The 13,682-nt window shown below is 35.2% G+C and overlaps 1 protein-coding gene across 1 annotated transcript in view; it reads left to right on the forward strand.

The window, feature by feature from the left end:
- DNAH7 (dynein axonemal heavy chain 7) overlaps positions 1-13,682 on the forward strand; it is a gene marked incomplete at its 5' end in the record, with an annotated part of 243,326 nt that overhangs the window by 181,848 nt on the left and 47,796 nt on the right. The window contains 3 exons of the mRNA XM_082630414.1: positions 3,091-3,281; positions 6,946-7,079; positions 7,817-8,152. Of these exons, the coding sequence (XP_082486540.1) occupies positions 3,091-3,281; positions 6,946-7,079; positions 7,817-8,152 (661 nt within the window). The remainder of the gene's footprint in view (positions 1-3,090; positions 3,282-6,945; positions 7,080-7,816; positions 8,153-13,682) is intronic.

Raw genomic sequence — 13,682 nt, forward strand, 5'->3', positions numbered from 1 at the left:
TATTGCAACTCTGAAACCTCTACAGCCTTTCAGGAAAGTAATTTGGCAATACAAAAAACCTTTAAAATGTTTGTAACTGTTGACCATTAATTGCACTTCTAGGACTCCAGCCTGGTTAAGTGATCAGAGATGAACACAGGGGTTTATTCAAAAAGATGTTCACTGCAGTATTAACAGTTGGAAAAATGGGAACAATCTAAAATAATAGATTAATGTGTTTAATATACTATGATGCACTCATATTATTTACCCATGAAAAATAATCATTTTATTGAAGCAGAAAATTATAATGAATTTAAAAATTATCTGACATACATGTTTTTGTTAAAGTCTCAGCAGTGAAGAAAATTGACAAGACAATTTTAGGACTTTATTTAGTCAGGAATAACCTGTGGGAAGAAGTGCTGCAACAGAGATTCAAATACCTGTCATCCCAATGCCCTGAGCTGCTGCTTTCTCATCCAGAGTGCACATCCCGTCCCTTGAAGGACTCCTACAAAATGCCATGATTCGAGTTTGGCTATGGTAGCACCCCAAACACCAAAATGTAAGACTTCAATTTGTCAAATGTATCAAGTACCTTAGCAATGTCACTGATCTTTGATCTGGGATTCCCTTTCCAGAATGCTATCATAAGAAAATACTGTATAACACAAAGTTTTTGTAGACGGTGCTACCTATAATCTTGAGAACAGGAAGTAATCCAAATATCTAATAATGGAGTATTGGTTAAAAATGAGAGAACATTAATATTATAGACTATTATGCAGTAATTAAAAGCATGTTTATTGTTTTTTTTAGTAACATGGGAAAATATTTATGCTATAATGTCAAACAAAATAATTAGGATATGAAATTAGATATATTGTTTAGTCTCAACTGTGTATAGAAAAAGATAAATAAAAAAATACTGAAACAAAAAATATTTAAATTCATATGTAGTTTTATGTCATTTTTCTATCAAGTTATATATGCTATGAATAAATTATATAAAATATTTTGGGGAGGGAAAGATTAAGAAAATATGACTAGAGGTTGTTTTTCAATTTCATCTGTTGAAAGGTAAATTGAGGCATATAAAAAATTTTGAGTTTGAGCAAAAATCCATTTAAACCAGGTGGTGCCAAACCAAAAGTGATAAGGAGCGTCCCTCCATCAGGAGCTGGGGAAAGATGTATACTGTACAGAAAAAGTAAGGAAGCAAAGAAAGGAAACTATTTGATTGACTACAGTTTAAAGCCTATTTGGCTGCTTGTGATTGGTTGTCCTTCGAGATTTGACTTCATAACCTTGAGGCATTTACAGCCTTAAATTTTGGTTTACTTATGTAAGCTACCACACCTTACAGCCATCTCAGTCTAATGGCCTCCTTGTTTAATTAATTTAACGTTTCTTTATTTTTTTCTCTATATTTTCCACATGTCCTACAATAAGTGTGAGTTACTTTTGTAATTAAAAAATATAGGGGCCTCCCTGGTGGCGCAGTGGTTGAGAGTCCGCCTGCCGATGCAGGGGATACGGGTTCGTGCCCCGGTCTGGGAGGATCCCATATGCCGCGGAGCGGCTGGGCCCGTGAGCCATGGCCGCTGGGCCTGCGCATCCGGAGCCTGTGCTCCGCAACGAGGGAGGCCACAACAGTGAGAGGCCCGCATACCGCAAAAAAAAATATATATATATATATATAATAACCATTTAAATAACTACAACTAGAAATGCTTTTTCTCTGGTGTGTTATACCTCACTGCCATCATACTTAGGCATATAGTGAATCCCAGATCCAGGGGGAGTCCTGAGTAGCACTCTGACTAAGACTATGGAAGCAGGCAGGATGACCAGATAGCCCCACCAATGAAGCCCTTTCCACATACATCCATTTATTTTTGTGGCATCATTTCTTTTTTAAATTACTTATTTTGGCAATTACCCATTTTATTTTATTTATTTATTTTTAAAATTTATTTTATTGAAGTATGGTTGATTTACAAGGTTGTGTTAATTTCTGCTGTACAGCCAGGTGATTCAGATATATATCTATACACACATTCTTTTTCATGTTCTTTTCCATTATGGTTTAACACAGGATGTTGAATATAATAGTTCCCTGTGCTATGCAGTAGGACCTTGTTGTTTATCCATTCTATATATACCAGTTTGCATCTGCTAATCCCAAACTCCCAGTCCATCCCTCCCCCACCCACCTCCCCATTGGCAACCACAAGTCTGTTCTCTATGTCTGTGAGTCTTTCTGTTTCATAGATAAGTTCATTTGTGTCATATTTTAGATTCCACATATAAGTGATATCATATGGTATTTGTCTTTCTGACTTACTTCATTTAGCATGATAATCTCTAGGTCCACCCATGTTGCTGCAAATGGCATTTCACTTTTTATGGCTGAGTAGTATTTCATTGTGTATATGTACCACATCTTTATCCATTCATCTATTGATGGACAATTTAGGTTGTTTCCATGTCTTGGCTATTGTAAATAGTGTTGCAATGAACAATGGGGTGCATGTGTCTTTCCAAAATAAGAGTTTTCTCTGGGTATATGCCCAGGAGTGGGATTACAGGATCATATGGCAACTCTATTTTTAGTTTGTTTTTTTTTTTTTTTTGCAGTACATGGGCCTCTCACTGTTGTGGCCTCTCCCGTTGAGAAGCACAGGCTCCGGACGCACAGGCTCAGCAGCCATGGCTCCCAGGCCCAGCCACTCTGCAGCATGTGGGATCTTCCCGGACTGGGGCACGAACCCATGTCCCCTGCATTGGCAGGCAGACTCTCAACCACTGCGCCACCAGGGAAGCCCATATTTTTAGTTTTTTGAGGAACCTCCATACTGTTCTCCATAGTGGCTGCAGCACCAATTTACAAGGAGGGTTCCCTTTCCTCCACACTCTCTCCAGCATTTGTCATTTGTGGAATTTTTAATGATGGTATGGCATCATTTCTTTATACTCAGAAGACAAAAATAGTTTTATGCATAACTAGAAACAGCAGCAATTTAGAAGGCTGAAAGAATTTGGAGGGTTGAAGGTTTACAGTCAATATTTAAAATAACATGAAATATTTTTCTGACTTTATTCCAGTGTTGCTAGAAAATGTTGGAGAAGAACTAGATCCAATCCTGGAACCTCTTCTACTAAAACAGACCTTTAAGCAGGGTGGGAGTACCTGTATCCGACTTGGGGACTCTACCATTGAGTATTCACCAGACTTCCACTTCTATATTACTACCAAGCTAAGAAATCCTCATTATCTTCCTGAAACTTCAGTAAAGGCCAGTATCTAAAATAAATGTTTCTTTACCAGATTTTACAATTAACGGCTGAATTTTCCTCCTGAGCCATAAGAAAAACAGGTCTTCCTAAGTAAAATGGATTTTGTCCTTGTTTGGCATTTCCTGAAATTGCTATAATAATTTCCAAGTGTTGCTTTTGTATGTGCATGCAAGTAATAAAGGAACCTTCAGTATGCAGTGAAAAAAGACCATGAGAATCTAATTTCTGCAAGTGATATTATTCTTAGATTTTCATTGTTAAAAATAGATGACATGTATGCACATTTTTCCTTTGTAATAAATGATAATATGCTAATTCTTAGAATGGGAATTCAGGAACAGAACTCCATTCTTCTTTCTCAGAATAAGGTTGCTGCTATCTGACTTTATATAGTTACTTAAAGGAGCTGTTTTAGATCACTCATTCTTTTAAAATACTAAAAATTCCTTTAAAAAGTAAAGTTAGTTCAAAGTTATAGTCAGTGACTAAAATGACTTGAGACATTGATCTATAACCAAGCTTCTGGAGGTTAGTCCATTTTTTATTCCCAATTCTTAGGCCTGGTTGGCACTTGATAAATGTTTGATAAATGTTTTTAGAATGAGCGAATGAGGAAGGGAAGGATAGTTTTCATTTATAGAAGCTAGGAGGAGGGAACATTAAGAAATATTCAGATTTTGAAAGAAACATATAGAGGCAAGATTTATCCAGAGGGTCCAAATGCTGTCCTTTATTAGAAATATTTAAATTAACATAGGCATCTCTCTGTAGAGACAGAGGAGGCACTAAGATGACATAATTCATACCCTCCAAGGTGAATACTCATGGTCCCTGCTCTCAAGAGGCTTACACTGTAAATAAGTTGTATGTCAAGTGACAGTATTTATGACTAGGAAGACATAGAGGGACTCAGAAGACATAGGGGACACACTTTAGACTAGACCATTAGGGAAGTCAGGAAGACTGGGGGAAGGTGGGGTGGCCCTTGAGCTTAGTTTGAAAGACACAGTGTTAAAATATGAACATTCTTAGCCACTGTTTTCAGTTAATTAAAATAAACGTGTTTTCTAAACACCTAAGAATTGGGTCATGTGTTCACCTGTTAGGAGAGGCAGTATCTGCTAGTAGTTAAGAGCATGGATTCTAGAGCCAGACTCCCTTGGTTCAAATCCCAGCTCTGTCACTTGCCAGTTGTGTGACTTTGGCCATGTTATTTAACCTCTCTGTGCCTCAGTTCCCTAGTCTATAAAATGGGAATAATAAATGTCTACCTCATAGAGTGATGTGAAGACTAAATAATCTATGTAAAATGCTTACAATAAGGCCCAGCAATAGTGTTATGAGAGTTAACTATTAGTACTATTATTTAACTTTTAAATATATGTGAAAAAGAATGACATATAAAAGAAAGTAAATCCCAAAGCTGCGTTACCAAAAAAATTTTTTAATAAATCACATGGAAAACCTTTTTTACTTTTCATTAAAATTTATGAAAATATCACAAATAACATAAATAATAATTTATGTACACTAATAACTAGTTATAGTAGAAGTCATAAACCACTATGGAAACTATTTTATGATTCAGTATTGAAATCCTTCAGATCCCCAGAGTGTCTTATTGCTTCATTATTTTTAATTGCTGGGATTGATTAAACAGGGATTAGAAAACATAGTGAGGCAGTTACTTGCTTTCATTTACAAATTAAAATACTTCCTCTTGATCTTATTTTTAGGATCTTTTATGTAGTTTTTGCTTTCAAAAGTACCCAAGGGATGGTATTGTGCTGCTATAGTTCTTTTGAATCTAAGTGAAAATAAAATTATGAAATAATATTTGTATGATTTTAAAGGTTTATTTGTGAGCAAATGGCTAGATTTGCAAAATCTTGATCTCAAAACATCTAACGTTAATGGAATACGAATGAATACCTCTTTGTGCCTGAGGTAAAATTTGTAAAACATACATTTCCCTAAGCACTGAGACAATGGTTTGGAGAGTAAAGTAAGTGTAACTTGTGCACCTGGTTTCTCATGCCAACAGGAAAAATGTTTTGAAAACATTAATGATAATTTTTCCATGAATAAATGCCAGAGCAGTAGAGAATTGCATAACAATACTGAATCATTTTTAATTGCTCAGTTTCAAGAATTGTTGCTTATTATCCCATATAAATTTATGATTATGCCTAGGTAATCTACATTTAGTAGCATCCAGGGCCTGTCATGGGGCAAGCCAGGGGGAAAGTTTTAACCTGAGGACACCACCATGGAGAAGGTGCCTGGGTTTGGGCAGAGGAGGGTGTTGCCTTCACAAGGGTACAGCAAGGAACTGTTTCATAACTTCCTGATCACAGGTAGGAAATTTCTCACAAAAACCAAGTTACTCCATTCACAAAGAGGAAATATTCTCTTACCAGGGAAGGTGGGGAGATCCAAGTTCTCCTATTCCTCAGTCAGGGCTGAAGCACATGCAGATGTTTCATAGTGTGTGTCTGAGATTTCACAATCAGTTCAGCTTAGCTACAGTGAAAGGCACGTGAAAGGGAGGAATGGGAAGTGATGCTCAAGACATAGGTGCAGACCTTAATTCAAGATGTGAGGGCAGGCAGACTGCAAAAATAGAGGCTTCAAAAAGCAGGGGGGTGGGGGAGGTCAGCTTAAGCCAAGGTCGAGTGTTTATCGGTTCATTGGTGATCAGAGCCAGAAAGTTTTTGCAGTTTATTGCTGTGTGTATTGATAGGTATGTGGAGGCAGGAGTGAAAGCAGATTGTAGAGGGCTGAGGAATGAAATGAGGCGGAGACAGAAAGCATATACGAGTAACATTTTCAGTTATATAGTTATGAAGGCACAAAGAGAGGTCGTTCAGTAGCTGAAAGGGATTGTGTGGATGATCTGTTTTTTGCTTTTTAAACAGAGAGACCTAAGCATGATTACTTTCCCACTTATGGGAAAGACTCAGGAGAGGGAGTGTTTTAAGTTGTGGGTGAGACCTGCCTGTAAGAGCCGTTAGGTACCGGGATGAAGCAGGGTTAGCAGACTGCATCTTGATGGACACTGTTGAACTGTATATTCCTTAGTTCATAGTAGTGGATCAGTATCATATTTTAATATGATAATATAATACAACATAATATATGCTGTTGTAATATGATATTATAGTATATATCATTATAATACATAATATGATTGTCATACTGTGAATACCGTATATACTTATGACAAGAAATTGTTCTTTTTTTCTCTCATCTCTTTGTAAGATCTCTTTTGCCTTTTGACACCACTGGGATCCTTAAAACATGAATCAGCTAGTCCAGCCAATATGAAGGATGGTCTCCAGCCTGATTCTAATTGATTTGGGGATTAAAAGGTAGTCAGAAATTGGACCAATTTGAAATAAGAATAAATTGATCACCAAACAAAACCCTCTGAAGTATTACATTTATGACCATGAGAAACTTCAGTGGGTTTTTAATCCAACAATCCAGTTTGCCTATACCCTTAATCACCATCTCTACAAATTCCACTTTTCACACATACTACCATGGTGAATAGAGTCAGTTTTAAGATCAGAATTTGAAGTGTATAAGCAGAGGATTTCTCTGTTGAGGCTTTCTCAACAGAAATAGTGATACAATTGTTGTGTACTCTTTCATTTATAGGTGACGCTATTAAATTTCATGATCACTTCAGAGGGAATGCAGGATCAGCTTTTGGGAATTGTGGTGACACGAGAAAGGCCAGACCTTGAAGAAGAAAAGCAAGCCTTGATATTACAAGGAGCTGAAAACAAAAGGTTTTAAATGTTATAAAACACAGAATTATTCTTACTTGTTTCAAGATCACTTAGAATCAATTAAAGTACATTTTAAAGATCTACTTTGTTAGGTTTAATAGGTGCATTGAATAGAAAGACTTAAGTGGAAAATATATGGTATTACAGAGTCTCTATGTTAATTTGGAAAATTGCATTGCAGAGTATATTTTTACATACAAGTTCTTAGGCATTGGAAGAATTCAGAGGCCTGCCACAAGTCAAAGCAATATATTTTCAACTATTCAATGAAGTTTTAGCACAAAAGTTTTAGTATTCATTATGTAACTGAAGTTACCTGTTTTCACTGGAGCATAGTCTGAATGAATATGTTGCCTTCCATTTTCTGCTTGTAATATCTATATCCTAGGTTAAAAGGGTAATGCTCTAGAAGTCATGAAAAATTTCAGAAAATAAATGGAGTGATACTTTCCGTTCATTGGGGGCTGAGATTCTTAATGGCAGAGTAGATGGGCTTACCATCTCTCTCTCTAGTTACCACATAAATGATCATTAGAAAGAGAAGTGGAGCAGAAAGGCCTGTCTTTTTGACATTCTTCAAGATAAGAAATTAATTATACAACATCACTGTTATGGACATTTGTCACAATGTGATGCATTTCTTAAGGTTACAAGCTCTTTGTTTCTTATGAAAGAACATATACATGAAGTGATTTTTAATGATTTCTTCTTCTTCTGAGAAAATTGTTTTTTTCCAGGCAGTTAAAAGAAATAGAAGACAAGATCTTAGAAATTCTTTCATCTTCGGAAGGCAATATATTAGAAGATGAAACTGCCATTAAGATATTATCTTCCTCCAAGGCTTTGGCTAATGAGATTTCTCAAAAGCAGGAAGTAGCGGAAGAGACAGAGAAAAAGATTGATGCCACCCGCATGGGCTATCGACCTATTGCCATTCATTCCTCCATCCTGTTTTTTTCTATTGCTGATTTAGCTAACATCGATCCCATGTACCAATACTCACTGACCTGGTTTATTAACCTTTTCATCCTGTCTATTGAAAATTCAGAGAAATCAGAAATTTTGTCAAAAAGGTACGTAAAAACAATACTTATTAATTTTAATAGTAGCTAATGCATGAGAAATAAATAGTAATCGGTGGCCTTCATTGTTGTTTCAGAGTGGTGTGCACCTTACAGCCACATAGCTAGAGTGAACTTGATTAATAATTGTACCAGAAATAAATCTGAGCGTTATAAATTGAACAGATGTGACCAAATTCAGTCTTCCAGGACTTTGTTTAAATAGATAATAGGATTTTAATGTAATTCTAAAAAGAGGAAACATTTACTTCTGCTTATCATTTGCAAAAGTTATTTATGATGGGAGGTGTGAAAAGAGGAGGTAGTCCCCCCCAAAGATATGACTCTTACCCTCTGTAAGCTTGCATTCCAAAAGTTACATATTCACATTTTGATATACACATGTATAAAATTTGTCAGATAACAGGGTTTTTGAAAAATAATCTTGTGATTTTGTTATTCTTATTTATATAAAATACCTTATTTTACTGTTGGCTATTGCAGTAAGTAATGGAACTAAGACCTACTTAATAGTAAGTCTCTGAGAGAATAAAATTTCATTTTATTTGTTGTCAGTGAGATAAATTTTAGTTGGTATTAAAACATGTTTTTAATAGAGTCTAACAGTAAATTACTTCTCGAACAAATAATTGCAACCTTTGCCCTTTATAACTTTATCAATCCATACGAAGCAAGATACTCCAGTTTCCTAACTGTTCATACCCACAAAAGAAACTTGATTTACTGCTTATCACCCACAGTTAAGAATTATCTTTTAGAAATCCAAAATGCTCATCTCTTGAAATCTAAATTGAATTCCTTCATTTATCATGGTAGAATTTCGCTAAATTTTAAATGTTCTTAGAATGAGCAATTTTTGGTTAGTATCATTCATTATTTTACAAGCCTGTATATGAGACTAATGAAGCTGTTGGACTGACACTTGGCTTAACAAACAATTTTTCAAATGTCTGCCCATGAGAAAGAAAAGAAAGAGAAGAAGAAGGTATCTTTACAGAAGGAATGCATGATGGTAGAGTTTAAAGTTTCTTTTTATATTATGATATTTGAAAATGTTTAGTTTATTTCTCTATTTCTTCCAGTATCTGACATTTTCAAGGTTAGCAAGGATTACTGAGACAGAAAACAAAAATTTAAGTGACCTTTCTTAGAAAAGTTCCCAGCCCTTTGCATTATTGACTTGAACATGCATGTCTGGTTTTCACACTAGATCCTGAATTCCCTGAGGCGAGGATTTTTTTTAAAAATATTCCTAGAACCTAGAATTTATCACAGAGCTAATCACACGGAACAACATAGTACGTAATGTTCTGCTTTTCACTGCAGTTCTTAATTTCTACTTTGGTTAAAACAAAATCACTGGGCTTCCCTGGTGGCGCAGTGGTTAAGAATCGCCTGCCAATGCAGGGGACATGGGTTCGAGCCCTGGTCCGGGAAGATCCCACATGCCGCGGAGCAACTAAGGCCGTGCGCCACAACTACTAAGCTTGTGCTCTAGAGCCCGGGAGCCACAACTACTGAAGCCTGCTCGCCTAGAGCCTGTGCTCCGCAACAGGAGAAGCCACAACAATGAGAAGCCCACGCACAGCAACGAAGAGTAACCCCCGCTCGCCTCAACTAGAGAAATCCCACATGCAGCAACGAAGACCCAACGCAGCCAAAAATAAGTAAATTAAATAAATAAATTTATTAAAAACAAAACAAAACAAGATCACCAGAATGCTATCATTTTAATTAGTTTAAAATCAAGGTATGTCCTAGAGTCTAGGGAAGAAACTTTCTTTGCTTTGTCTCTTAAAGACATATTTTGTGTACAAGATTTAAAAATTGGGACAATTTTATGCTTTAAAAATAGTTATTGGTTCCTTTATTACCTCATTATATTAAATTAGGACTCAGCCACAAATATGACATCTGCTTCTTCATAACTATGATATAGCCCCTTACAATTTATAGGAAATAAAATTCTTTTCCCCAGATGTAAGATTTGACTGAAATCCAGAAAACAAAATATGCCTTTTTATTTTTAGTTAAAATCCTTTAATGTAGAAACAATGAAAATCATATTTATGACTAAAGTGATCTTAAAAATATAATTCTGGGACCAAAGAGTAAATAGAAAAAAAATGCATTTGAAAACTTTGATTGAAGTTATTAATATTCTTACAGAAACATGCAGAAGTCAGAAGTATTTGCTTGAAAATTTTTCGTAAGTGAGCACACCTGTGTACCTAGCAGCCAGGTCAAGGCATAGAACGTTATCAATAGCCCAGAAACCACTCTGTGTCCCCTTCTAATCACTATAACCCCACCCCCCAAGGTAGTCACTGTCCTGACTTTCAACACTAGAGATGAGTGTTGCCTGTTTTAGAATGTCATATAAATGGAATCGCATGGCCTGTGCTCTTTTTTTCTGGCATCTTGCACTTCACATTGTGAAATTTATATTGTTTTGCACAGTGCAAAGTAGTGGTTTATTCACTTTCATTGTTAAATCACATTCCCTGTGTTCATTATTGTTGGGCAAGTGTAAAAGCAAATCTCCCAACCCAGAAATTTTCTCCACAAAGTAGTAGAGAAAGAAAAGAGTTTTTTATTGAATAATTATTAAACCAGAATGTGATCCGCATCGACCGACAATCCACTAAGAGACGGCAAAGACAGAAATCTTCTCCTGACTTTACCAACTGAGTTAGCAAACTGGCTTCATCCAGAGGAAAAACAAATACCTTATCTTTATGACAAGAGGTAGTTTTGCAGTGAGGAGCCAGGTGCCCATGAAGATGGCTCTCAGGTCTTTGAGAAGGACATTCCTGGGTCATAAAGTTGACAAAAAGCCTGCCTAGTTTTCACAAGAATTTATACACATTTCAAAGAGACGGGAAAGTACGTATAATTTTAAATTTTCAAACTTAAATGCTCTAAGGAGAAGGAGGAGAGGGAAATCTCTTTCTAACATTTTCAGTGTAAAAAAAGTAAACCTCTTATTTTTATTTGTCCTTTCACTATACCACAAATTATTCATTCACTCTACTGTTGAGGACATTTGGGTGGCTTCTAGTTTAGGGCTATTATGAATTTTTGCTGTCTTGTACACTCTTGTACGTGGGTATTGTATGTACACATGTATGGTAGGTATATATACAGAAACACGATTGATGATCACAGGGTATGCATATGTTCCATTTTAATAAATATCACCAGGCTTTCCTGGTGGCGCAGTGGCTAAGAATCCACCTGCCAATGCAGGGGACACGGGTTTGAGCACTGGTCCAGGAAGATCCCACATGCCGTGGAGCAACTAAGCCCGTGCGCCACAACTACTGAGCCTGTGCTCTAGAGCCCGTGAGCCACAACTACTGAAGCCCACGCACCTAGAGCCCATGCTCTGCAACAAGAGAAGCCACCACAATGAGAAGCTCGCGCACCGCCACGAAGAGTAGCTCCCGCTCGCCGCGGATAGAGAAAAGCCTGCGCGCAGCAACGAAGACCAAATGCAGCCAATAAATAAATAAGTAAATAAATAAATAAGTAAATAAAATTAATTTCAAAAAAATATGATTAATAAATATTGCCAACAGAATTCCAAAATGGCTACAGCAAGGGAGACTCTTTTAGGAGTCCTGCTTAATCTTCCTTTTCTTTTTTTTTAGTAAATAGTAAGAAGCTAGCTGTCATTCAGAAATTAAAGATAGAGTTCTCATAGAAATCATTTTTTGTCAATCATTGATAAACATCAGATAACCTGTTAAATATGTACGATTTTTACTTGTCAATCATACCTCAGTAAAGCTGGGGGAATAAACAAAAAAAACGTCAGGTAACCCGTGTTCTCTGGGCAGCTATTGAATTATAGCTATAACAAAGGCATAGAAAGCATGTGACTATTAACACCAGAGTACTAAATTGTTTGAGAATCTTAATATTGGTCTAAAATTATCTCTAATTTCTTTTTACTCAGAGATAAAAATATTTCATTTTTGTTTGTCTTCTGATAGTTATTTGTAATAATTATTATTTAATAATACCAAACATATGTTATAACTAAATTTATGTTATAACTACTATGGTATATACTATGAAATAGCCATAATAATCGGGATCATCTTTTATAAAATTTTTAATGCATCAGAATTTATTATAGCAAAATAAATAACTAGCAAAAAAATAAGCACAGAAACAAAAATCTGACTAGAATATAGCTTTGTTACAGGAACCAAACTGAAATCAGTCTCTGTCTCTCTCTCTCTCTCAAAAATACATGTAAGATCACACATGCTGGTGCATACAGAGTTTTTTCTTTTCCTTCTACTTCTGTCAAGATAATTTTCCCATGTTATTAAATACTCTTCTGAAATATAATTTTTAGTAGCTGTACAATATACCTTTTAATGAATGCACTATAATTTTCTTTATAATTTTCTTACTGTAAGACTTGCAAGTAGTGTCCAGCTTTTGTATTATAAATAACACTGCAATAAATATAAATGTCCACATTTGATTATTTCCTTTGGCTGAATCCCAAAATTAGAACACAGGTGTTCATTTCTTTCAGACTCCTGATATAAATTCATTTCCTGTAGGTTATTCAAATGTACAATTCCATCAGAGGAGCATGACTATCTTACAACACTGTCCCGCACATCAGCATTGAAAATAATAATTTTTATCCTCTTTTATACTGTCACAGATTATTAAAATATATTTTAATTGGCATTTTAATCAAATATTTTAAATACTTGATATTTAAGTATTTAGAAATATTTAAATATTTAAAATATTTATTTAAAAATAAATATATTTTTATTGGCATTTAATGAAAATGAACTTGAATTTCTAGCATGATTGACCCTTATAATTTTCCTTTCCATCTTCCTATCTACAAGAGGAAGTTTGTCTTAAAGTGCAGAAATTATTTAATTTTAGAGAGACCAAATTTGAGTCACCTTATATTAATTGTACTGTTACAAGAGAGAAATTAAATGCCAAGTGTGAAAAGACCATCTATAAGCATAAAAATGGGAACAGGAATTGTATGATTATTTTGAATTTTCAAAGAATTCAACTGTATCTCAGCAGTTTCAAGGACCTCTCTACCGAGCCTTTTTCAGAGTTCTCAATTAGAAATAAAATATATCAATTTGTTGTAATTCTTTCTATGGGAATGCTGGCAGGGGGTAAAATAGTTAAAGAAATAGGGAGGTAAGGAAGAAACTAGAGCAGTTATGATCTACAGCTTAGGAAATCAGTCTGGAAATAACCAAGATATGGTAATACTGCTAGATATTTTTTCTAGGCACATTAAGAAACACCAATATCATTTTGTTTAATCATAAACTATGCTAATTTTCCCTTTAGATACTTTATCCTTTAGATAATTTAGGTCATTAATCTATGTAAATCATTAGCTTACTACAAATGTTTTCAGCTAACTTTATTTCTATTATAACTATTATAACCTATGTAATAAAAATATTTTTAAAACTTGTCTCAGTGGTAGTTTACCCCTCATGAGATAATT

The sequence above is a fragment of the Mesoplodon mirus genome (assembly GCF_964341445.2).
Source record: "Mesoplodon mirus genome assembly, chromosome: 8".
NCBI classification, from domain to species: Eukaryota; Metazoa; Chordata; class Mammalia; order Artiodactyla; family Ziphiidae; genus Mesoplodon; species Mesoplodon mirus.